Genomic DNA, 25,465 nt, shown 5'->3' on the forward strand with positions numbered 1-25,465 from the left:
CATAGTTCCGTCGTGCGCTCGTCCACGCTCGACTGCCTGACGTTTGCTGCACATTTTTCGGGTGCAAAGCGGAAATCACTTTAATGCAATTGAGCTGAAATTGCTGCGCATTTCCATCTCGCCATTGCCGGCGGCGAGCTGTGGCACAATGCTGCGACTGATTGAAAAATGAATAAGTGAGTGATGAGTGGAGCATGCGATATGCGAGCTTCCCATGTATGTACTTTATGTATATTTTTATTATGGTGGGCCTTAATAAACTAAATAAACGAGAAGTTTTCGTTCTTAAGCCTTAAGCGGTCTAAGCAGTGTTGTTAACTGAGATGGCTAAGGCTACTTGTCAAGCAGCGGTTAAAATTTATCAACGAAGGTTGGAATATTTTGTTTTTTTCACTCATCTATGACTTCAATATTAGCTCGAAGACCCTGAAGTTCTGCCCTTTTCCAATTTTTTTTCAACCAAGATCTCTATACAATATTTAAAGTTGGCTAATGGACGTAGATATCGCGTACGCGGTTATAGCCGAAGTTTTTAACAGAGCGTCAGTTGTTTTTCCTTTTCGTTCGTTGGCGCCAATTAGTGACTCCAAGGGTATCCATGTCCTTCCCCCCTGGTCCTTCCAACGGCGTGAAGGTCTTCCTCTTCCTCTGCTTCCCCCGACGGGTACTGCGTCGAATACTCTCCGAGCTGGAATGTTCTCATCCATTCCAACGACATTACCTAGCCAGCGTAGTCAGCGTGTACTGTCGACTGTGGTATTCGCCGTTGCTATTGCGCAAAAGATCATAAATCTTCCGCAGAACCTTTCTCTCGAAAACTTTGTTTTCTCTGGATCCCCATTTAAATCTCTTTTTTTTTTAACAAGATCTCAATACAAAATTCAAAAACTTAGGTTCCTGGCGGATTCTCGAAATAACTCATCTAAAGACATCTAGTCATCTCAAGACTAGCTCGAAGACCTTAAAGTTCCTTTAAATCCGTTAACATATTAATTAAACCCTTTTCAAGTGTCTTCAGCCAAGAAGTCCTTACAACATATAAAGATGGGCTTCGCTGGACGTTTTATCTGGATTCCCATTTTCAACTCTTTTTTGAACAAGACCTCAATACATTATATAAAATTAGGTTCCGCTGGCGGCTTCTCGAAATAATCTGAGCCTCGGAATTTTGAACGACGCAGTTTATGGTCTACAATCAGTATCGCAATAATGTCCCTTTATTACCTTGAAGGACCACCTTAATGTAATGAAAGCATCTCTTCCTCAATGACAATGGCTATAATTCTCAAACATTGAAATATTTTCTAAATGGATTAGTCGAATGAAATGAAGAGACGAAGACACACAGGGATTAGTGTGAGTGGGCAAAAAAAAAAAAAAGAAAAACAAATGACAGGAGTTGAGTTGCAAAGGAAATGCATTCGTGGCGCTCTTAACATCCGTTAGTTTTCCGCTAACATTTTTTTTTGTTGGTTTCTGTCTTCCATCTTATTTTAGGTGTATTTTGTTTTAAGTTCGTTACTCGCTCTTGCTGTCATTTAAATTGCTATTTTTGTGTTTTGCACTTCTCCCTTGCATTGTTGCTACTGTTGATCTTATCAGCTTCTAATTCAACAAAGTGCTGAAAAGTTCGACAAAAGTTTCCCAGTACGTTCGTTTGTGCCCGCCATTGTGCTCGTAAAATGACAGCTTACAAAGTGAATGGCAATGATAAATAAGCTCGGTGCTTCGTAAACGACCACAGTATTAATTTGAATTGTCGTTTTCAATCGAATTTCGAATTCTCTTACCGAAATGGAATATCGAATTGCCATCATCTTTGTTTTTTTATTTCACTTTGCTGCAAATTGGATTTTTAAGTACTTTGTAAGTATGCATTTAATGCAAAGTGGCAACAAAGGAGAAACAACACGAAAGGCATTAGCGAATTTCATTGTAGTCAAAGCAAAAGGTAATCTAATATTTGTTGTAAAATTATTGCTTTGAGGGAACAAATTATTTCAGTCGCTTGTCAAATTACTCTTGGCGTTATGGTTCGATCATTAAGTTGTCTCGCTGACTATCAGAAATTAGACTCTTCTGCTGAGGATGTTATAATTCTCAGGTAGAATTAAAAAAAAATATTTTAATTCAGTTGCGTTGAAAGATTTATAAGAGCCGGAAATCTTGACTTCATTTACTTGTCACAAGAGACTTCACAACTTTTCGATGGCTACTCTGCAGTTACTTAAGGCGCCTTCCGGTGTTAGATCTCCGTTTTATGAAACAAAAAAATCTCCAGATTGCGTTCTTTATTGCTCTAAACTAGTCAAGGAGTGTAAGACTTCACTAGCAATAGCTTCAAGCTACTTCGATATTAAACTTATTTGGGTGCCTAGCCACTGAGAAATAGCTGGATTGCAAAGCTGATGCATTCGCAAATCCTATAAAGCTCTTGCGTTCTAGTACTGAAGCAAGCTCTAAAATAGACAGCACAAGTCTAGTTACAAAATCCTTCTGACACAGAGTGGAACACAAAAGCTCTTTGGAGCTGTTCAATCATAAAAAACTTAAATTCGCCGCAATTGTGGGAGTTCTATCAGGACTAGGTATTCATGGCGTAAAGCTGAAAATCATGTCGCGCGCTAACTGTCAAATTTGTATCAAAGAGAACGAGGGGAAACATTAAGACTCTATCATCGCCATTGTCCGGCTTCGCTAGACTGAGCCACACGAGTTAGGAGTCTACGGAGTTATGTTCGGATTGTTTTCTTTTCAGGAGACTTTTGTACTCCGCTACTATTTGTTTCTGGCGCTATATATCCTCTTCGTAAATTGATGTGCCAGCACTAGCCTGATCTTTGGCAATCTTATCTATAATAAAGTTCTTTGGTACCGGTTTTTCTTTAACTGATTTAGAGATTTATTTCTTCACCTGCACTCACAGCCAGTGTATTTTGGTTGGTACTAATGGCTGCTTTTGAATTGGATTATTCCATATTTGGGTACTTTGGTTGGTATCCGCTATATTATCTGCTCTCTTATCCGGCGTTCTGTGGCTGATACAATCGCGAACACGCTTTCTCATCTGCTGGCTGGAGGCAAGGAGGGTGCCTTCAAAGGACTCTTTTCGAGTTTCTCGGGTCCTATATGCAGTTGCCAAAGCCGTCCCTGTCATAGCATTGGTCGTCCATGTATTAGTCGTAGTTGTTGTTGTTTTAGTTATGTTTTTGTTTGTTTTGTTCGTTCTTGGTTCCACCATTTACCCGGAAAGGATTGGTCACTTGTCCGTAGAATAGGTATGCGTAGAGTAGGTATTTAGTAACTCCGTTCTCGATAGAGACATTGGAGCGAACCTTTCGCGATCAGCTTTTATATAACCGCTCGCTTACCATTCAGCCGTCAGCGCAGGCCTCGTGTGATGCTATTGCGGGTGTTCTTACACTTTCGCATTGGGAGATGGGCGTAAAACCAAGCGCTCTTTTTTCCATATCCCCATTGCGAGAATTATGAGGTGTCCCTCTTTGTTCGTAAAAGGAATGTGTGTTTCCATTTGCGTTGCGCCTGTTATTATTACTCCAGGAAGAAAATGCTGAAACACGACATCTGTCCCTTCTTACAAAAATGGAGACTTAAATTGCAGAAAATTATTCAGAGCTGTATGACCTAACTATAGTTCAAAGGACTTCACTTTTGGGTAGTGCCAGACTTTACATCTACTTCTTTATTGGCGTAGACACCGCGAGTTTACAACGGCGCCCCAGTCGTTCTTCCCTTTTGCTGCCTCTTTGCGCCAAATGGAGATTTCAAACGACGCCAGGTCCTTCTGCACCTGGTGCCTTTCTATCTAATAACTTGTTAAGGATTTCTTAAGCTTCACCACCGCAATTGTATTTATTATAGGAAAGCCAAACCAAATTATAGAGAATTTAATATTATATGTATATTATAATAAGAGCGACCTCTGTCTCATTAACACAACAATCAACCTAACGGTTCACAATCAATCACTTAACTGCTGACGTACCATCAATTACTCGATATAGTTTGCGCGAATTTCTCATTTCCTCCACTGATCTATTGTGTTTCTGTTTTTTCCTTGCAGGCTGTCACTATGAAGATGTCTACTTGCAATTGTGCTGGTCACAGCGTTAATGCAACAACAGTGTCATGCCATATATATGCATCTGCAATCAACAGCAAGACCGTGAGCGTCGTTAATTACAATTGCAAAGATGAGGCCACCAGCCATGCAAACAGCCGCGTTGCAGCCGAATAATGAGCTGCACAACGACACACAGCGACAGCGTTTACTACAACAGCAACAACAGAACATAGCACACCTGCCGCCACACTTGCGACAACAGCAGCCGCAGCAGCTACAGCTACAACTGCAATTCCAGCAACAACAACAACCGCAAACCACGCCACTTACACTACTCAACCAGTCGAGTTACGATCCAACAGCGGCGGCGACAGCGCAACAAGCGCGCAACAAATACTACTTCGAGCAACACGAATTCACAGTTGATAAACCGTTGAATTTTGTTACGACCACAACAACAGCGTCCGCGAAAGAGGCTGTGAATCTGAATGCGCGCCGAAGTTCAGTAGCGTCCATTAGGCTGCCCATAGTCGATGAGAAGTCTAGGCAGGAGCAATTACTGCAACGCCAACACGCGCAGCCACAAGCGCAGCCGCAACCGCAGGGCGCCAGTCTTGATTGCATACAATTGCTGGACTTGAGCACTTCACCGCCACATGAGCCAATCTATCCGTTGCAAGGTAGCGTGTCTACGTACTTGCCGCAACGGTCTTTAGCGGATGTGCCACCGCCATATCGACGCGCCTCCGCAGCCAGTGTGGCACCAGTGCCAACGCATCGCGCCTCCTACGCCAGCCAATATTCGCGCTCGTCGTCGAGTGAGGACGGTTCCATAGGTGGCGTTAGCGCTGCGCCCTACCCGAACTCATATACGCGCGCCAACAGCGCATTCGATGACGCGGCTGAGCATTTCATAATCAACTTTCCAGCCGCAGACTCACCGTCACACAATCAGAACGATTGCGTTATAAATTTGCCGCTCTCCGAGACCGAACCGTTGCTAACGAACATCGAGGCCACAGTTGCGGATAAGCAGCGCTCCATACGTCTGCCGAAGAGTAGTGCCTCATTGATATTCACGAAGAAGGATCTGTTGCCGCAACGTACCGCGTCTGTGGCACCCTACCAAGCTGCCAATACGAATAATAATTGCGCGACGCTACAAAAACAACAGCAATCGAAGCAGCCGAAACGCAATCAAGCGAAACAACAACAACAGCAGCAGCAACAACAACAGCAGTTGCATCATAGTCTGAGTTTGCGCTCCGCTAACGAATACGCGACGCGCAAACCCGTCAAGCATCTACCAGCCTCATATCAGCAGCATCAGCCGCCGCAACAACACCAGCTGCAACAGCAACGTCGTAGTTTACAATTAAATTTCAACAATAATCTGGTAACCACATCCACGTGCTGTAGCGCAAACAACAACTACTGCAGCAGCGTCACGGGCAAGGGTGTTAGAGCGCCCAGCGCCAGCACCGGCGGCAGCAAGAGTGTCGGTGCTGTTTTGCATAAACATCATCAGCCGAGCGCTGCATTAAGCGCCACAGTGGCAAAAGCAGAAGAACAACAGCAACAATCCGGTCAAACGAATACAAACACGGCAGCGACAACGCGCAAGCAACACGCGTACTCCTGGTACGCCCCTGTCTATACTGCACTCGAGGAGGAACTGGAACAGGATTCTAGAGTAAGTAGCGCGGAGGGATGCCTATATGCGTATATGTATGAGCGTGACCACTAAATTATTGTTTTTTTTTCGATTGAGATCCTAAAGCAGCTTGAAAGACAATAGAGCTCCCTGACATTTATATTGTCGGATCAAAATTTTTTACTATTTTTTTCTCGTCCTAAGGCGAACTCTCAATTTCCAAATGAAATACGTTCTTACTAATGGAGATTATATGTCAGAAGATGCTATGAACTCAAAGAAAAATGACAAATGAAGATTAGTGATTAGTTAAGATTCCCGTCATTTGGGCTGCTTGGGTCTGAGTCGCTTAAAAGTTAAGATTTCAAGGAGTTTACAACAGCGCGCCTGTCGTTCTTCCTTTTCGTTGTTTGGCACCAATCGGAGATTCCAAGTTTAGCCAGTTTCTCCTCCACCTGGTCTTTCCAACAGAGTGGAAGCCTTCTTTTTCCTCTGCTGGAGTGTTTTCATCCATCGGAACGACACGACCTAGTCCGCGCATTTCGCTGCGTACAGCAAAGGACCATAAATCTTCCATGGAACCTGTCTCTCGATAATTCGTAACGTCGACTTATCAGATGTTGTCATCGTTTATGCCTGTGCTTCATATTATAGGACGGGGATGATGAGTGACTTGTAGAACTTGGTCTTTGTTCTTCGAGAGACGAATAAGACCTAAACAAACAAGTCATAATCCATATATTTGTCGCTAGATATCGAACTTCTCACCACGAATGACTGCTTTCCTGCGCTTATGTTGCGTCTTTCCATCTCCATGTGTTTTTATGGTCTCCCGCATCTTCGAGCATAGTCGATCCCTTTCCATCGACGTTGGAAAATTGCTTCTTCCTACAAACAGCTGCATGAAGTCTACCCAAAGCGAATCGAAGTAGTGTATACTGAAGCTAAGGGGCTAACATTTCTGAACTTCATGTGAAATCTTAGGAGGTTTTACTCAGCAAGAAGAACATTGGGGTGTCTTGCTTCCAGATATAGTCTAGATCTATCTAAGTAGACTTAGAATATAAGTAATCCGTTATATGATGGTGGCAGGTGGCTAAGTCTCACAAACTCTCATAGCTCTTTCCAAAAGTATCTGAACGGTTTTCTTTCAAATAACTCCACAAAACTTTTCCAACACTGATATTTTGAGTTTAAGCTGCAAGAATGAGAAAATAAAAACAAAAAATTTAAGAAAAATTATAAACAAATAACTAAAAAAATATTAAATTTAATGTCAAAGTTAAATTCATATTTCTGATTTGTTCCAAACACGTAGGATTCTTCGCCAATCCACAACCTGGCCAACACAAAGAAACAACACCTCAACCACTACCAACAGCAACGGTCCTCACACAACTCCTCGACGGCGGCCGACAATGAGACCGTTGCGCTGCTAGAGACGCGCAACCAAGTCAACATACAGGCGCAACTGCATGCGCAGGCCAACAGCCACGCTCATGCGGGCAAAGACCTCAACGACATTAGTGCTGTTGGTGGCGGTAACGGCGTTGGAAGTGGCAGTGGTGTCGGAGTTGCACGCAACGCGAAGTACGAAGCGAAATACGCAGGTCTGGCGCGGCGTACAAATGGTGGCGGACCGCAAGCGCCCACAACATTACCGCTGTCGAATTCACATAATGCCGCTATGCAGGCCGAGATGTCCGGTGGCGAGGGCGGCTACGGAGAGTCGCAAACAACAGTGCCGATGAACGGCTTTGATGGCGATGTTGGGTTGGTAAACTCACTGGGTAGCACGTTGCCGCCACGCAGGCGCATAGAGAACTTTCTGAAATCGCTGGTGGGACGCAAGTCGTCCAGTGCGCGCAGCAATAGCGGCAATTCGATCAACGGTGGCAATGTGGATGTGCTGAATTGTCGCGCAGAAAATATTGTTTCGCAACAGCCGATGCCCTCATCGCCGGAGATCAAGATTACGCGAACGCCTTCGGAGCAGAACATGGTGCTGTTGCGCGAAACTTCGCAACGCGGACGTCAATATAAGCAACAATCGGCAGCGGCGCAGGAGCAGCGAAAGAGCGATTGTGGTGGCGGCGACAAGTTAACCGTGAATGGTGCAATGCAGGGCAGCACATCATCGCTGAATGTGGTGCAACAGAAATTGTGGAATATCATGCGGCGCGAGGGCAGCGCGGCCAGCTTGTACAACGAGAAGTCGCACTCGATCGTGCAGTACCGCGGTCTACGCAAGTGTGAGACTGTATTGGCGCTGACGCGGCAAACCAACTCGTTGTGCTCGCCCATATTCGGCGGCAGCGCGGCGGCACATGTGGGCGCCAGCGGCAGAAACAATGGGAGCGCTAGTAACGGTGGCGCTGGTGTAGCGCGGCACAATAGTTGTAGCGCCGGTGGTGGTGGTAGTGCGTGCGGTGGCATGCGGCGCACACACACCACTGGCAGCGGCATCTTCAGCACTAGCGGCGTCGAACAAATACGTCCGCTAAATCGACTGCGGAACAGCGTGACGAGCATCAATGCCGCAGCGACATGCTCGCGCTGTTCAAGTTTGCTATCGCTGGCCGCTTCAGGATCGCGCTACTCACTCAATGTGGCGGCGAATGCAGGCGCTGCCGGCGCGTTCGCACCGACTACGGCGACGCAAATGCACACATCCGCTTCTCAACAACAGCTGCAAGCGTTGGCAGCAACGCTTGATTACAAGCCGCCACCACATTCTTCACAACAACATCAACAGCAGCGCGAACGCAAAATTAGCAACGTAAGCAGTAGTCAGTTAAATAGTAGTAATTATATTGTATTAAGTAGTAATCGCATTGCTGATACCACTGTCGTCGAGCACAATGCCGGTGGCAGCGGTGCCGGCAACAGCAGCAGTGGTAATTGTTCCCGTAAAAGCTCGGCCGATGCGCCAAGTACGCACAGCGCGAGCAGCATCACACCGCCGTCCAATATGACCACGGCGACGCTCACCTCAAGCATCACATCGCCGCATGCCAGCACACCCACAACGCCTGTAGCAGCAGCAACAGCAACAGCTTACGCGTCAGTTGCAGCCAGCGTAGTCGCACCAGATACACTAGTAATCACACCCACCGCCAACGTCCTGCAAGCACCGATAGCAATGTCTCCGTACACGGCCAACAGCACTAACAACAGCAACACCTCAGGCATACTCGTCGATCTGCCCTCATCGCCGACCTCGCCGACATCGGTCGCTTCGTCGGCTGGCACACCATGCACCTCCGCCTCCTGCTCATCGGCCACCACGCCCGCACCCACCTACGCATTGCCGCCGACATCGCAAACATATCCCTTCACCATAACCTCCCTACTGGCGATGTCAAAGACAACAATGGAACGTGATGCACGCGGCGGACGCTGTGCGGCCGGTGCGGATGACGATGATGTCGCTTTGACGATAAAAATTTCATCTGCGGGCAAAGGTCCAACGGACACTGTCGACGGTAGACACTATGCGGCACCGGCAGCACTGCCGTTGAAACGTTTCGAGCCCTTCACATGCAAGCTGTGTTTGGTAGATGTAGAGACGAAGGAGGAGGCCACCACGCTGCAGCAATGCGGCTGTGAATTTTGCACTGAGGTGAGTACAAACAATATAAATAATATCCGAATACTTTTGGTGAGCCTGAGCTGACTTTTTTATTAAGAATTTTAATTATTAACAAGTCTTAGCACTAGTTAATGTAACAGATATTCTCTCTATGAACCCGATCATTCCAATTAAAGCAGAACCTTGTCACATGGCACGTTTTTAGGTAAAGTTGAGTGTCTCGAATACTTCTTTTGCAGTAGTCCACCAGTTTTTGAATCCCTGTAGGGGCGATGTAAGCATCACCCTTGAAAGTATGCTGCCAGCATGAAGTCCGAACTTTCCTTGTCCACCACACCCTGCGTTAGGAACACTGAGAAGTACAACATATCGATATCGAGGCCTCTAACCTATATTATGTATGTCCATGGTTCCTGGATCAATATGATGACCAGGTCGTCCGAATGGAATTTACTAGCGATAACAGCCGCAGCTGCCATCCCGTGATGCAGGTTCAGCCGGGCAACTTATATGTATGACCCTCGTCACCGCTATCTTTATTATTACCACCATATTGTTCTTTCAGCTCTTTGAGAAGCTCTTTATGGAGTGCAGTTTCCCGTCTCGCTCGATAGGATCCCGTTCGGTACTCTCCTATAAGTCTAGCAGTAGAAACTTGCTTGACTGGGTTTGTGCCGGAATGACTGGGCGCCTCATACACCAGCATCCTTTAATACACATTTGCTTTTTCTGCCATGATTTTAGACTTCCAGGGCCTGCTTAGCAAGTGGCTAATTCAGTAGTTTAACTGGAACCATACTACTCAGATGTTTTTATACGAGTCATCATCATTGTTGAGCTTCCATCGTGTGTTCTCAATGCTGTTATCGTTTACTCGCAAATTCGAGGTATTAATGGCCTCATTTTGATTTCTAACAAGACCGAAGAAAAACTCGTTTGACTTAACTGGGATCCTGTGAAGAGATGCAATCATGCTATACAGCGGTGGTTTTTCTTCACGAGAAGACTGGGCCTTTCCATCCGAGTTCGGAATGATCTCCGGTGGCTGTTCGAGTTATTGGGACTTTCCATCCTTCCAAGTTCGGAGTGACCTCCAGTAGCCTAGCGGCCGTCTTCTCGTCATTACAGTCGACCGAGAACAGATGTGACTTGAAATAAACGCCACGGAATGAGACCGGGTACCCACCCTTTAGCTCTCGTCCATGATGTTCTCCTGTAGTTCAGTGAGCTCTTCTGACCTCAAAGTCTTCCCCGGATAGTAGCGAGGCTGCACCGCCAACCCTTTGCTTTTAAAAGCCTGGAAATGTTTTTGCTGGCCTTCAACGAACGGAGGAATTTATAGCAGAATGTTGTTTTCCGATTACTTAAAGCTGATTCCTCTTCTGCATCTTCGATTTTGGAGGTCCTGAGGCGTTATTTCACATATTATTGATCTCCCACCATCTCAGTACAATAATGATTTTATTATTTTAGTATTTTATGTACCTGCCTCTTTTACTCAGTCCACCGACTGCAGTCTCACCTTACTAACTAACCATTTCATATGATTTTGCTATGGTTCATTGACCACAGTCGTCCTACTGCTTGTGGCGAATGACAACATCTCTCAAACCATAACAACTTACTATAAGCCAACGCTAACGACAGCGCCAAATTTCGCTTGTTTGCCCGACTGGCTGTCAGTTGCATTTTCGCTGATTCCTCACGCAAACACATATAAATTTATACATATGTATGTATGTATGTGTGAACATGGTTAAATATGCACTCGTGTGTGTGTTTGCCCGTTGGCTGCCTCGTGTGTGACCTCCATCGCATATATTACAAGCAAGTAATTGTTGTTTATTTGTATGAGCGCTGCAACTGCAGCTGGCAACGCCATTGGGAATTCACCTTTGCCCACACACACACCCAAAATTATTTGGTTAGGCAAAGCAAAGCAATTTCGTAGTTTCATGATGCTTTCTCTCACACGTGTATGTAAGTGTAGGTATGTGTTGCTGGTGATCCTTGTATATGCGCGTGTTTGAGCAACGGTTCATTTCTATATATATATATGTGTGTGTGTGTTTTAGCAGCGTTTGCTAAGCACTCGTGAATTGATGATGTCTTTCGACAATTCATCCGTGTCTCTTTTTCTCTTACCTATCTGCTGTTAGCCCAACATCCACAACTACTACTGTGAAAGCAATAACAACAACAGTGAAAGCAACAACAACAACAACAAGCAGTGCTTTTGTGTGACATTAATTGCTCTTCAAGGTGCAATTAAATACGAATTTCATTGTGTAGTCAGCATTCGGCATTCTCATTTCGCCATTTTCGGGAATTTTCCCAGTCAAAGTCATTGCTTATGCTCCACTACATCTATGTAAATATGTTTGTACTCGTGCTCAACTGTCAGTTGTAGCAGTTTTCCTGGCAATCTAATTTCGTGTAAATCGTTTTGCCTGATGACTTTCTATAGCTTTTGAATGACACAATAGATCCGAAATGAATTGCAGGATTTTGTCGTTGTGATTTGTAGTGGATGTGTGGCAAACAGTGTGTTTCATTAAATATCCTACTTAGCAACTAACGTTTGTAAACGAAGGAGTTAACGCAAGGATAAGGGTAAAGTCAATCTGAGAGTGTCATTTTGTGCTCAATTGAATTTATTGTTTGACAGTTGTAATTTATTGTGATTTTTATAAGCTATTGAGGCTGGTTTATGGTGTGTAAATGGTTAACTGTGGCTGCACGACATAACCTCAAAAGTCGTTTTGAGACCTAAAATGAGGTGTTGCTAGGAATTAATGTGCTTCTTAGAAGCTCGCACGTTTAGAGTTAGAGTTGATAAGGCTAAATATTTTGATACGAAAATCGATTTGAATGCCTCCAACCAATCTTTGAGCACAGACATCGATATTCAAATACTGTTTTCGATTGTTGTTCTTACTTTAGAGGCATAGCATTGTTCAATCATAATGTTTGCGGCTACTTTTGTAGAGTATTTTTCTTGAAGTTCCCATAATTTAAGAAGTGTTTACATGCATCTTTGTTGCCTAAAAGTTATTAAAGGTCAAATTACGTGGTTGGAAAACACTATGATTGCAATTTTTGAATAAGTTTCTATCAAACGACTTAAATTTTACTATTGGGATCATTCTTGTCAGATGGGAGGAGATAAATATCTATTATAAATCTGGACCATGTTCTAAGTCCTTTAATTTAGCCTATTATTTCTTCATTTCTGCCTTATTTAAGGTGGTCAAACTGACCTCTTTGCCTTAAACTGCTTGAAATATACCATCAAAGTATGATCAAATTTGACCCGGATTGCGAAGAAACAACATTTTCGTGTATTTAAAACCAATAATTATTATCGACTTCTAAATTGGCTTCATTTGAATTAATACAAGCAACCTAAAACCTATTTTCCATCCACGTGTTGTAAACTTCGGCTCCGAGGGGCGGCACTAAAGCCCAATGATTCAGCGAATCAGCGAATAATTTTAAATGATTTCAGTGAACTCATGACGTGTTCCCCGTAGTAGATTTTTCAGTTTCGCAAACAGAAAAAGGTCGCAAGGAACCACAACTGGCGATACGGTGAATATCGCTTCTTATTTGGCCGAAAAGTCCGTCACAAACATATTCGAAGATCGTTTGATCGTATTTAAAGTGTTTTTTTCGATTTCGTCGCATTTTGGAACGCCATTTGCTTGATTATTGGTCAGTTTCGATATTCATAAATCCACCACCGACAACAGTAATGTCACCTTTGATGAATCGTTGTCAAGCAACTCGTTTTTCATCTCTACTTGATGTCGTTTTTGCAAAAGATTTAGTGCTTTTGATGCGAGCCTAGCATTATCAAAACATTCAATTAATTTGGTGCGAATCAATCATTGACAAGCTTAATACCTAAAACATTATCAAAAACATTAACCAAAATGTGTGGAGGTGATCCATAAAAGATGTTGAAATCGTGTGCAACTCTGTGCTGCCAACGCGAAGTTTTTCAAGCACTGTTTCTTTAACGTGTTCGATGTTATCGTCATTAACAGTCAATCCTAGGTTTTGATACCCTCGCTTTGATTTCTAGCAAAATCTAGCATAAACTCGTTAGGTTTACTTGCAATCTTGTAAAGAAACGCCATCATGCTGTACACGGGCGGTATTTCTTCACCCTTCTTTGCTCATAAGACTGAGCCTTTCCATCCTTCCAAGTTCGGGGCAATCACCGGTAACCAAGTGTCCATCTCGTCCTTATAATGGACTAAAAACATATGTAACCTGAAATAAACGCCATAGAATAAGACCGGGTACTCACACCCCTGTAGTTCTCAACCAGTGGTAGCCAAACGTCTTATATGAAGAATGTTTTCGAGAGCTTTGCGATCTTCACCGAATACTTTGTGCCACTCAAATATCCCTATTCGTGATTAGAGAATCCACAAAATAATTCTGTAAGATTTTCAACGATGCCGTAGCTGTAATTCCCACGAATATAAAAAGGCGGTGTCAAAATAAACTTTTTTCGGTTTGCATACATAGCTTAAATGTACCAGTCCGAATCAAATTTGATCATATGTATAGTTGCGATTTTTGAGTACTATGTTTTGTACTTTAAAGCTGAAAAAAGTATACAAAAGCAAATAATAATATGAATGTGGAATTTCAGTAGTCAAAGAAAGCTCAGTTTATGAAATATTTTAATACTACACTATACTCTAGTTACAAAGTGTTGCCTACATTTAGGCTGGCATTGCATTATATACATTTTTCGGAATTGAAATTTATCATTTATAACCTCACAAAAAACCTTACAATTTTGTTTCGTTTTTGATGGAAATCCTCATATTGTTTACCGTGAACATGCTTTAAGGCTGTGCGATAAAAGTTATAGCTATCTACTTGAATAGGGGCTTTAGAAGAATCACCTTATTATGGATCACGTGGATATAGAAAAAAGAACAGAACAATATTGTGCTTTATATAATATACATACAAGTAATTTCAATGTGAAGTTCTTTTTTCATATAGACAATCATCTGACAATCGGAATCGGATGATCGCATCAATAAGTCCATATTTCATATGACTGTCAAGTACTTTTTCGCCCGCCCCCAGCCACATTTTATAATAACAATTCCAACTTAAAATTATAACTTATACTCGACTTAAAGATATACTTTACTGGCAAGACTTAAACTCAAAATTGATTGATTCTCCCAGAAAACTGTAGCAATACTGCGATATCATTTATTACTAACGCAAATTGCAATCGGCGAAAGCAATCAACTTGCCACAATGTACGTTGCATTCATAAGCAGTAAGAAGTGCCACGGCAACAATAACAACAACAACAAAAACATAGCAGTAGCAAGAGCTTAGATGAGCAAAACTGACCAAGCACAACGACATGCCGACAGCTGCAGCTACAACAAAAGCAAGCACCAACAACGGTATCACTCTCAAAGGTAACATCAGCGCCATGCTACATCATCATTATTGTCAGCATCATCATCATTACCGTTAGCTGCTTGATCGAGATAGTCAAGTCACGCTTGCACCTGGCAACACTAAATCGAACTCAATCACCCACTCCACCAGCTGATTTGCCACATTAAGCACTTCCAACACGGCCACACGCTGTGGCGGCAGCAACCTCTGCCTTTGCAGCGCTGTGTGCGAGCGCTTTCAATGCATTCCACAATCGAAATTGCAGCAATAAAACGCTACTTAAGCGCTTCTGTTTACTTCAGTGTGTGGGCAAGTAAAGAAACCCGGAAAAAGAAAGCGGAAAAATCAAAGGTGGGACTCTCGCAATTCCGGTGAATGGTTAGCCAAGCACAATGCCAACACATCATTGCAGTTAAAAAGTTATTGCTGCTGTTATTGTTGTTGCCGTTGCATGCACGCACGAAGCACGAAGCTGTACGCGCACACACACACACTCTAACACTCGCGTGAAATCGTTTCTAATAAATATCTTACATTTGATAATGCCCTTAACTTCACTTCACATGTGATGATGCTTTGTGGCATGTGGCATGTGCTTCTGGCCTGGGACATGTTGCAACCTTTATTAAATTGTTATTTTTATGAAGCCATAAAATCTGTTATGATATTTGCCGGCGAATCAGAGACGATAAAAAAAGAGAAGTCTTACGTGTGCTAACTTGTTTGCAATACAAATGCAACCCTGAGGTCAATTCACTACTTATTTTAAAAATATTTTGAACTGAAATTGATAAATAGAATAATCCGATTTAGTTGAAATGTGGAATGTTTTGTTCGATAACTTCTTGGCACTACACAATAATTTCATATTGCTACCATTATAGGAAGCCACGTCCCTGTTGCTTGAAAACTGGGACTGTCGATTTATACAAGCTTGAGCTCTTGAGGACTACTTTTCACCAGCAAAACCATTCGCCGTAGACAGGAACAGACTGCAATAACTTGATGCCAGACAAGTGCTATAAAGTGAATGCATAGGAAGCTCCCAAGCAAGTTTCCTTCTGGAGCGTCACTATCGATATGTGTGTTCTGTCTTTGTCCTGATGAAACACAAGTCCTCTACTGCTGGTCTTAGCCGGTACCATAATGGATCTAGTGATGGCTTAGTACGGGCGCCTGTCAATTGGTTGTGGCTGACCGCTTTTGGGTATTTGGTTCCTTCAGATTGCCGAGTTGCTGTTAGTACAGGTCCCAATTAAGAGTTTAGCCATACGCCAGCAGCTGTACACACTTTTAGAAGATAAAGCCACACCGATAAGGTCCCATCAGTTTGTTGACGGTGGGCTTTAATTTTTCAAACATTACTCTCGATAAGACCTTATATGTATACGATGCTGAGGACGCTTATCCCACGTTAATTGACGTAGATTGTTGGGTCCGCCTATGAGTGGATTGGGCAGAGCACACCTGGGTTCCAATCCTCGGACATGCTTTCATGCGACCATATTTTGCAAAGAAACTGGTAGCTCGGCCTGTAATTCTTCGCCTTGTAGTTCTACTCAAACCTCATCATAGTCGGACAATGGAACATCTATTCCATCGTCATCGATTGACAAATCGGGTTTGCCATCTCCAGACGTTGCACTTTCAAATTCCGGATGCTCTGAACATCAAACACTAGATCACCTCTTTGAGACCTTCAAGTCTATGCTCCGGTCTTGAAACTGATAGTCGTCATATCTTTTTGTAGACTTTTCGAGCATCGAATTTTCTGTCGGCCAGTTTTTTAAGCCTTTGACACTCACGCATTGCGGCCTTTTTCTTTTTTTGTCTGTAAATGCGTCTCGCTTTCCTCTTCAACTCTTCATATCTCGCAACATTGCTTGGTAGGCGGTCCGCTTTCTCTCTACTGCGACACGACAGTCCTCAGCGTACCAGCTGTTCTTTAGAACTTTACAAAAGCTAATGATTTCGATTGCAGCTGTACATATGTAAGAAGCTTGAAATGTCGTCCAACAGTTCCTATATATCTAGTTGCTAATGAGTGCTCGCAGAGAGCAGGTTTTGTAAGTCGAGTAGAAAACCGTTTCACTATCGGTTGTGATAGTAGCGGAAATATTTTATAAAAGAAAAGTCGCTATAATAATATATAATATTTTTTGGCCCTAAAAACTATGCAATTATGCGCTGCTGTCCCCACAAAGCTTTCCAATAAACAATTGCAATAATATATATGTATATTACTTCTCATATTTTCAAAGAATTAATTTTAAAACTATTTTGACTAAATTCCACTAAATTGCTTTCACAATAAAGTCATATGATCCCGTCTCAACAAACACACAGCCCACATAATTGTATTGCAGACTGCGCCAACGCCTAAAAATAGGCTCGACTTTCTGGTTGCTATTTTGCATGCACAACAGCAAATGCAAAATCGAGACTGCTCTAAAATTTATTAGCTCTGCACAAAGGCAAAAATTAATATTACACTGAAAATTCCCCAACATTCCTGCACACATAGTTATTTGAGATATTAACTTTTATGCCACAACACAGCAGCGCCACAAGGCTGCACTGTTGACTCCTTTATTTGGCGTTATAAAACGAATGTGTTGCAACAAGGCAAAGCAAAAAACAAGATACTAGAATATTCAAGACGCAAGCGATGTGAAGCATATTTCCCACTAAACATACAAACACACTCAACTTCACATACGTGCAACACACTCTCTCACATATATGTTTCACGCAATCACACACAGGTGAGGTGCAGTGCAACGAACACCTTAAATAATGCTGCAAACAAAAGCAGCCAGCGCCAGCCAGCTGTGAGGAACGAGCGCAGCTGCAGAGATGCCGAGAAGTGGCTGCCCAGGCAAGTTAGCTTCAGCGGGTGTCCAAGCTAGGCGGCGAGCAAAACTAATTTCCTACTGCACCTAATGCCACAACAAATTTTCTTGTCGTGTGCCATAAATAAATTAACGCACTGACGCGCAGCAGGTGGTGGACCAGGTCAGCGTGTCTTACGGTGCGCTTTGTTAGACTTTATATACAGCTCGTAAGCTTCTTTTGTCTTGAGTGTGGAGTGCTCAAATGTGAATGGCGACACGTTGAATGCAACTCTGCAGTGTGCTTAAGCTGAAGGTGTGAAAAAAGAAGTATGGTTGTATCACATATGGTACATATATTCGTTACCGTTCTGTCCTTCATGTATTATATTACCTTATCTATAACTATATGGTATATATTTTACACTGTCAACCAAAAAAACACTTATATAACATTGGCCTAACTTTTTGAGCGATTTGAAGGTTTTTCGACCTGGAGTCTGAAACTCCAGAACACCTGCTAATTGACTTCACAGCAGTCTGTAGGCGCAGGGTAAAGGCTCTTGGATCCATGTTTCCAAATGGGGATCGCATTGCCTCAATATCAATTGATTATAATTTATAAATTTGCTGGGGCTGGGGGTGAGTTGAGGTAGCTTAGGAAATGACACAATAGACCTTAGGTCGCGGTGCAAATCTCATTTGTTTATCTAATCAATATAATCGCTTTTGGAAAACCCGGTATATACGCGAACTTGTCCCTCATTCTTTGAGATAAGGATATAAAATTTTGCATGCGCTCTTTTCTCGCCCAAGAAGCGGCTTATTTACCGGAACCGCCCTTATCGATTCACTATGGGCCATAGCTGTCATACAAACTGACCGATCAAAAACGAGTTCATGTATGGACAACCTTTTAATTTGTAAAGATATATTTACAAAATTTAGTACAAATTAAGCAACACTTTAATTTCCGAATACAATCCGGTTGGAATGGATCACTAAGAGATATAGTTACCATATAAACTGATCGATCAAAATGAAGTTCTTATATGAAATACTTTTTTATTTGACGAGATATCTTCACGAAATTCGGCACATAATATTTTCCAAGGCATCACTACAATCTTTGAACAAATTGTTTAGATCGGACCACTATAGCATATAGCTGCCATACAAACTAATAGAACAAAATCCAGGCCTTATATAGAAAACTTTTTTAATTACAGGGATTTCTTAACGAAATTTGGCACGAATTATTCTCTAGGACAATAGTACTACCTCCGAAGAAATTGTTCAGATCGGATCACCATAACATAAAGCTGCTATACAAATTGAACGATCAAAATCAAGTTTGTGTATGGAAAACTTTTTTATTTAACGAGATATCTTCATGAAATTCGGCCTGAAATATTGCCATAGAATATGGTGCTATGCCCGAAGAAATCATTCAGGTCGGACTACTATTACATATAGCTGCCATACAAACTGAAAGATCGGAAGCAAGTTCTTGCTTAGAAACTTTTTCATTTGACAAGATAACTTAACAAAATTTGGCATAGATAATTATGTAAGGCAATAAAGCAATATTAATATAATGTTTCAGATCAGAGCACCTTAGCATTTAGCTGCCATACAAACTGATAAATCAAAATGAAGTCCTTATATGGAAAACTTTTTTAATTGAAGAGATATTTTAACGAAATTTGGCGTGGTTTATTTTCTAGGGCAATGACACTATCTCCGAACAAATTATTCAGATCGGATGACTATAGCTTATAGCTGCCATACAAACTGAACGAAACTGGAAGTTTTTTTTGTGACTGCGCAAGCGAAGTCAACTTTTTTTCTTGTTTTTATTTTTAATTTTTCTTAACAAAATTTGCGTCTTTAACTCTGATTTTCTAATTAACTTAGAGCGCATTTTCTTAGCTTTTCAGGTTTTACTACACCTTCTGCTCGTACTACTTTTATTGCATTTTTCCTACACCTGCACCTATTTAAATTTTATATCCCCTCCGTCTTTTACTTCCCATCAGCGTGCATGTTAGTTTCTCTTACTTACCATTTTCTTGAGTCGGAATTCTTGCGGGATTTAAACATTTTATTTCCCACCAATGTTGCACAATTTATTGCCACAAATCGGATTTGTATGCTTAAGCATCACGCCCAGCGCAGCAACACCCATCGGTTGCTACAAATGATTTGTTAGTATTACATGCCACACCCACACCGTCTTCATTTCAGACTCACCCACCTACGCCTTTCTCTCACTTGCGTTTCCTCAACTGTCTTCCGAGGCAACTGAGTTCTTGAGACCTTTTAGTCAACTTACCGAGCATTTGATTTACTAACACACTCACTTCCTTCTACATTTTCCTACATTTACTCAAATGTGTACTTGCAACAATGTATGTGTGTGTGTGTGTTGCAATATACTACCGTATTAAGTTGGCATATTTTGGTACGTGCCTGCTGAGTTTTCGGGCTTTCGGTTCTAAGCACATTGCCGAAATGAAGTTGAATGGCGGCGCAGTGCACGTGGCTGCCACAACACACACACATACACTTACCAAAGCACATTATAAGTGTGTATATATTTATTTACACATGTAGTGATATGCCCCTGCCGCTCAGTGCCGCTTCGGTATTCCACAGGAAATACCTGGCGCGCACAATTACTCACACATGCAACCGCAGATCCATATATACACACATATGTATGTATGTATTTCGGTACCTGCTTGAGTACATTCGCAATTCCCACGTGAATTATTTGCCACTATCTTGCTTTCGTCGAAATTTAATGAGCTGCGAACGTGTTCGTCTGGCATTTCTTGCCGATAAGCCAGCCGTTCGCAATTGCGCAAATATTTCTCAAATTAGAAAGTAGAAAATTTCATTAGTCTGTCAGTTCATTTGTCGGAATTTTGGTGGAAATAAAATGTACCGTTATTTTGAGCTTGTAGCAGAGCGCACAGTAATCAAATTTAGAGCGCCTTTCTTCGTGTGTTTCAGGTATTTGTTGAAGCTTGAAATGAATTTCGCAAAAGTTTTCGGTTGTTTGGTTCTCCAAAGACTGACAGCAGACATTCTCTTTATGTTACTTAACTATTTTTTAAGTCACTTAATATGTTTGTAGAAATATGCTTTCAACTAGATTTGCGTTTTGGGTCACGAAAGGAATTGGTCTTGAAGGAACGAGTACTGGATATAGTTTCCTATATTTTCGATCTACCAAAAACATCGAAAAAGGAATCAGTGCGATGACAATATCCTGTGAGGCGATTATCCTTCCTCCATCCAAGTAGATTCTCTAATTTTAGAGACTGCAGCTTTATTTTGTGTTTAAAGGAAATCGATCGAAATTGATATATAACCGGGACTTACAAATGAAAGTTCGCTCTGTAGAGAGATTTGGGTATGAGATTTTTATACAACATAATGATTTGGAAATCTTACCATTTTCATGACGATTTCTCAAAGCTTTTTTGACTGTAGTAACTGTTATTTCAAGGTGCAATGTAGGTAAATAGAGCTAATGCAATGGTTCATAACGTGTTTTTAATATTTAACAATCTCTTATGCTCAGCTAACCACTTTTAACTCAACAGTTGATGCTATCGGACTAACCTCAATTCGTAAAAGCAGTATGGGTAGAGAAACCGAGTGTCAGTCTTGGCCGTGTCGATAAGGCTTTGTCAGTCTCGGCATCGCACCACGGCGCCGGTTGGATTTCAAGTTTCGTGAAGTCTGCATCCACTTGATCTTTCCATCTGAGTTTGGGTTCCTTCGTCAACCAACGGAGGGCACTCAAACGTACATTTTGACCCTGACATTCAGGCAATATATCCAAGCCATTGGTAGCCAGAAAAAATCCTTCGGAGAATATTTTTCTCGCACGCTCCTAAGCACTACTCATCACTGTTCGTCATCATCCATGCCTCCGCACCATAAAGTAGAACGGATATTATGAGCCGTTCCCACGTCAGTCGGGTCCAAGTAACCAGAACGGACCTAGATTTTAATTAAACAAAGGACTGCCAGCTCGGCACCAGTCCTCGAAATTACTTCGAGAACGTTTTCTGCCGCTAGTACAACAACAACGAATATTATGAGTGACTTACAGAGCGTTAGTTAGGGTTTGCGAGAGTGAGGTCTACTTTTCAAATACTTTCATAGCCCATGATACTCCTTTTGACAAGAATGATTCTCCGACTGATTTCGCGGCTGACGTCATTTTTCGTATTTATGCTAAATCCTAGTTAGGTAAATTCTTTCTCCTCGACGTTATAACTGTCAACAGTGACATGATCTTCCAATCTTTAATATGCTTTATTTGATGACAAGAGCTACTTTGTCGTGTCTGCGTTCACCAACAGAACTATTTGGCTCGTCTCTTTTTGTGTCTTTTCTTTTCTAGAGAAGGCTGTACAAGTTGATATCGTTGACAACTGCCAATAACTTATGACTCTGGAAAAAAGACCAGACTCTTGAAGAAAGACCAGTACGGTTAACCTCTTTAGCGCGGATTGTCTTCTCAAGTATTAGAACATCACTCGATAAGGTATCGCATTTTCTGAAATTTTATTTTGGCTTTGAATGGCGTGGACAGGTTCTTTCCTATTCTGACGTTGCTGTCATAGTTCGAAGCCATCCATTATTTTAGCATTGTCTTATCAAGCTTATTGACGGCATTTCTAGATGAACGAATTGTCATTAGCACAGTGCGGCACCAACTTTGCCTGAGAAAATATTTAGAAATACAGGCAAATGAATCTCTTTTCGAAACTTGTTCATAATTATTCAACGAGTGTATTTATGTTATAGAAAACCTTCTTATATGTTTTATACTATCTAACTGCAGTTTTGCGGTGATCCGAGACTTAAAGGTGGTCCAAAAGTTTAAGGCACTCCAAAAGTTAAACGAGCACGTAGTTTATGAGGTAAAATCAAGCTTTATATGACTTATAGAAAATCAAACTCGGTCGGTCGGCATCTGACCAGGATCTCTATCCCATTTCGCATTTTAAGTTCTGTATTCTTCGATTTATACTTCTTAGCTGATGGATAGAAATTATAAAATACAAGTAGATAACAATTACTTTAAACGAAAGTGAACTTTTCCTACCTTAAGCTGTATATCGTCACCTGAAATGCAAAACAACGTCTCATCAAAAAAATCGAATTTAAGTTTTATATTGGTTGCGATTCACGTCATCATATTATGGGCATATGGTAAAATTTCAAGCTTTCGCTCTCGGATATAACCAATATATAACCATTTTATAACCAATATATAACCATTTTATAACCCATCTGTAACCATTTTATAACCAATATATGTATAACCATTTTATAACCAATCTATAACCATTTTATAACCAATATATAACCATTTTATAATCTTGTATACAATAACCCAAACTTTGCTTCAATAAGGGTGGCTTCTATTATATCGTTTTTTTCGCCTTTAAACTTAAGAAAAGTGATGTTATGTTATTTTGCAATTTAAGTGACGATAGAATTGAAGAAATTGCTTGGTTTTGCTAAAATCAATTCACTAATATCTCAAAGCAGGTTTGACACAACTTTCTTCTTCGTTAAATAAATATTTTTTTTTTTGTTTTTTTTTTTGCTGCCAGTCAGTATTTTTAGCGCTTGAACAGCTCTTACGCTCCCGTGAACTTCACTCAATTCATTTGCGGCACGCAAACATTTCGCTATAAAATATTTGTATGCTGGTATTTGTTGAAGGTTCTCATATCATTTTTAGTAATACTGTTAGCAGCATAAATATTTGTTGCCTTTTTTGTTATTGCTATAGATATTTGCCGTGTTTTCATTTAGTTGACAATATTTCTTTTTTATTTGCTGGAATTGCTGCTGCCCTTTGCATGCATATACATACATGCATACAAGTATATGAATGTGTATAGTTGTATGTACATACATACATAGGTATAGTGGTATGCATGTAGTTTTGAATGTATGTTCATATGCATATGTGTATGTGTGTGTGTTTGTGTTTGCGCTCGTCAGCAATTTGTAGCGAAATGCCTCCATCAAAATGTTTTGACTCACTGATTTGACAAATTTGTCAATCTCAGCATAAAAAGTAAAATAACAACAAAAACAAACACTGTCAAAGTGAAGCCCTGTATGCTCACAAATATACTCTGATACACATGAGCTTTATATTTATATGTGTGCGCACTAATATGATTTTATTTATATGTATGAATTTATCTATGAATTTCCACGGTGGTCTGCGGCAATATGAAATGAGGACATGCGTGGGAAACTAAAAACGTACCCGGCGACTAGAACCTATCTCATTCATCATATACACAAACACTTACCCAGCTGGAATGATGAATTTATGAATATCGATGACTCCTATATAAATTTGCGATAATGTGGAAAGGCCTAGAAATATAATATTTAGGGTTTTATAATATAATGGATGAATAGTTCAGTAGTGGAGGTTCAGCAAACTGGACACTATCTTGAATATTGTTTCTCAAGAAATAGCTATTGTAAGCAAAATTCTGGACCAACATTACTGTTATCATGTGATTTGACATTAACTAGAATAACATTATTCGTTGGTTGCCTATCTCTGGGTTGAAAGAGATTATAAAAAGAGGTTGGATATTTGATTGAAGAGATTTTTGTATACAATATCGCAACATCTTGTTCGCCATACTGTCAAATGAGAAAGTTTTCGATTTTACTATGAACCGTGTTACTAAAAGTACTTTAGATTATTTTTCCGCAATATCTAAACAAATGTGGAAGATTTATTTAATGATACTATCAAAAGAAAAGAGAAAGGAAAAACATTGATTCAGACTAAAAAAAACCAACTTCTTCACGTATTTTGATAAAAATCTTTCTTATGAACTTCCAAGTAGTCCCCTTTTGTGCCAATACAAGTATAAAAACTTTAACCACAAATTTCTATAAACTTGTTATAAGATTGTAATGACCTTCTATATCGAATTTTTTTGTCGGTTTCGTTTCATGCTTGGTGAAAGATTATTCGGAAGTTTCCACATAAGATTAACCCACTCCTCGCCACCAGTAAAGATGCGTTGTATGATTTTAGGTTCCTCAACTATTTTGTGAAGCATCTCTGTTATATCTCTACTCGAAGTCAATTTTGGGAAAGACTCAGTTTTCTCATACGAGTCTAACATTGGCACTCCTTATACCCAAAACATTAGCAACAGTTGTGTCATATCCAAGACATTAACCATAATGGTTGTGACATACCCAAAACACTAACCAAAATGGTTTCCCTTAAAATATGTGGAGACCCTCTGCTATCTTTCTAATGCCAAAACGATGATTTTTAAGCTCCGTTTCTTTAAATTTTTCGATGCTATCGTCCTTAAAGGGGTGGATGTACAACTCGTACGAGCAAAGCTTTCATTGACTGCACGTTTTCATCCACTCAAATGCTTGTGTTCGTGGTAAAGAAAACTCGCCAATACGCTTCTGTAATATTTTCAATAATAATCAATAACTTTCGTGATTCCATCGGAAACAGAAAATTTTGAACAAAGTTGGCGTTCACTTTTGCCAGATGAGCTGCAGTTGTCGTAGCACACAGGACCAAACACATTCACAATTATTGGCATACGGAGATCAATCTAGGAAAAGGAAGACAAAATCTAGTCCGAGTCAAATTTGATCAGATGTGTTATCGAATTGGAAAGACATCTGGAGATCAATCTAAAGAAAGGCAAAATCTAGTCCGAGTCAAATTTGATCAGATGTGTTATCGATTAAGAAGGACAACTGGAGATCAATCTAAGAAAAGCAAGACGAAAGAAAAAATCTAGTTCGAG

The 25,465-nt window shown here is 41.1% G+C and overlaps 1 protein-coding gene across 2 annotated transcripts in view; it reads left to right on the top strand.

The window, feature by feature from the left end:
• LOC120773042 overlaps positions 1-25,465 on the top strand; it is a 364,532-nt gene that overhangs the window by 258,452 nt on the left and 80,615 nt on the right. For both annotated transcript variants that reach the window (XM_040101971.1, XM_040101972.1), the window contains 2 exons: positions 4,085-5,777; positions 7,057-9,360. In XM_040101971.1, coding sequence (XP_039957905.1) covers positions 4,215-5,777; positions 7,057-9,360 — 3,867 coding nt within the window. In that variant the 5' untranslated portion in view covers positions 4,085-4,214. The remainder of the gene's footprint in view (positions 1-4,084; positions 5,778-7,056; positions 9,361-25,465) is intronic.

Source organism: Bactrocera tryoni, chromosome 3 (genome assembly GCF_016617805.1).
Source record: "Bactrocera tryoni isolate S06 chromosome 3, CSIRO_BtryS06_freeze2, whole genome shotgun sequence".
Taxonomy (NCBI): Eukaryota; Metazoa; Arthropoda; class Insecta; order Diptera; family Tephritidae; genus Bactrocera; species Bactrocera tryoni.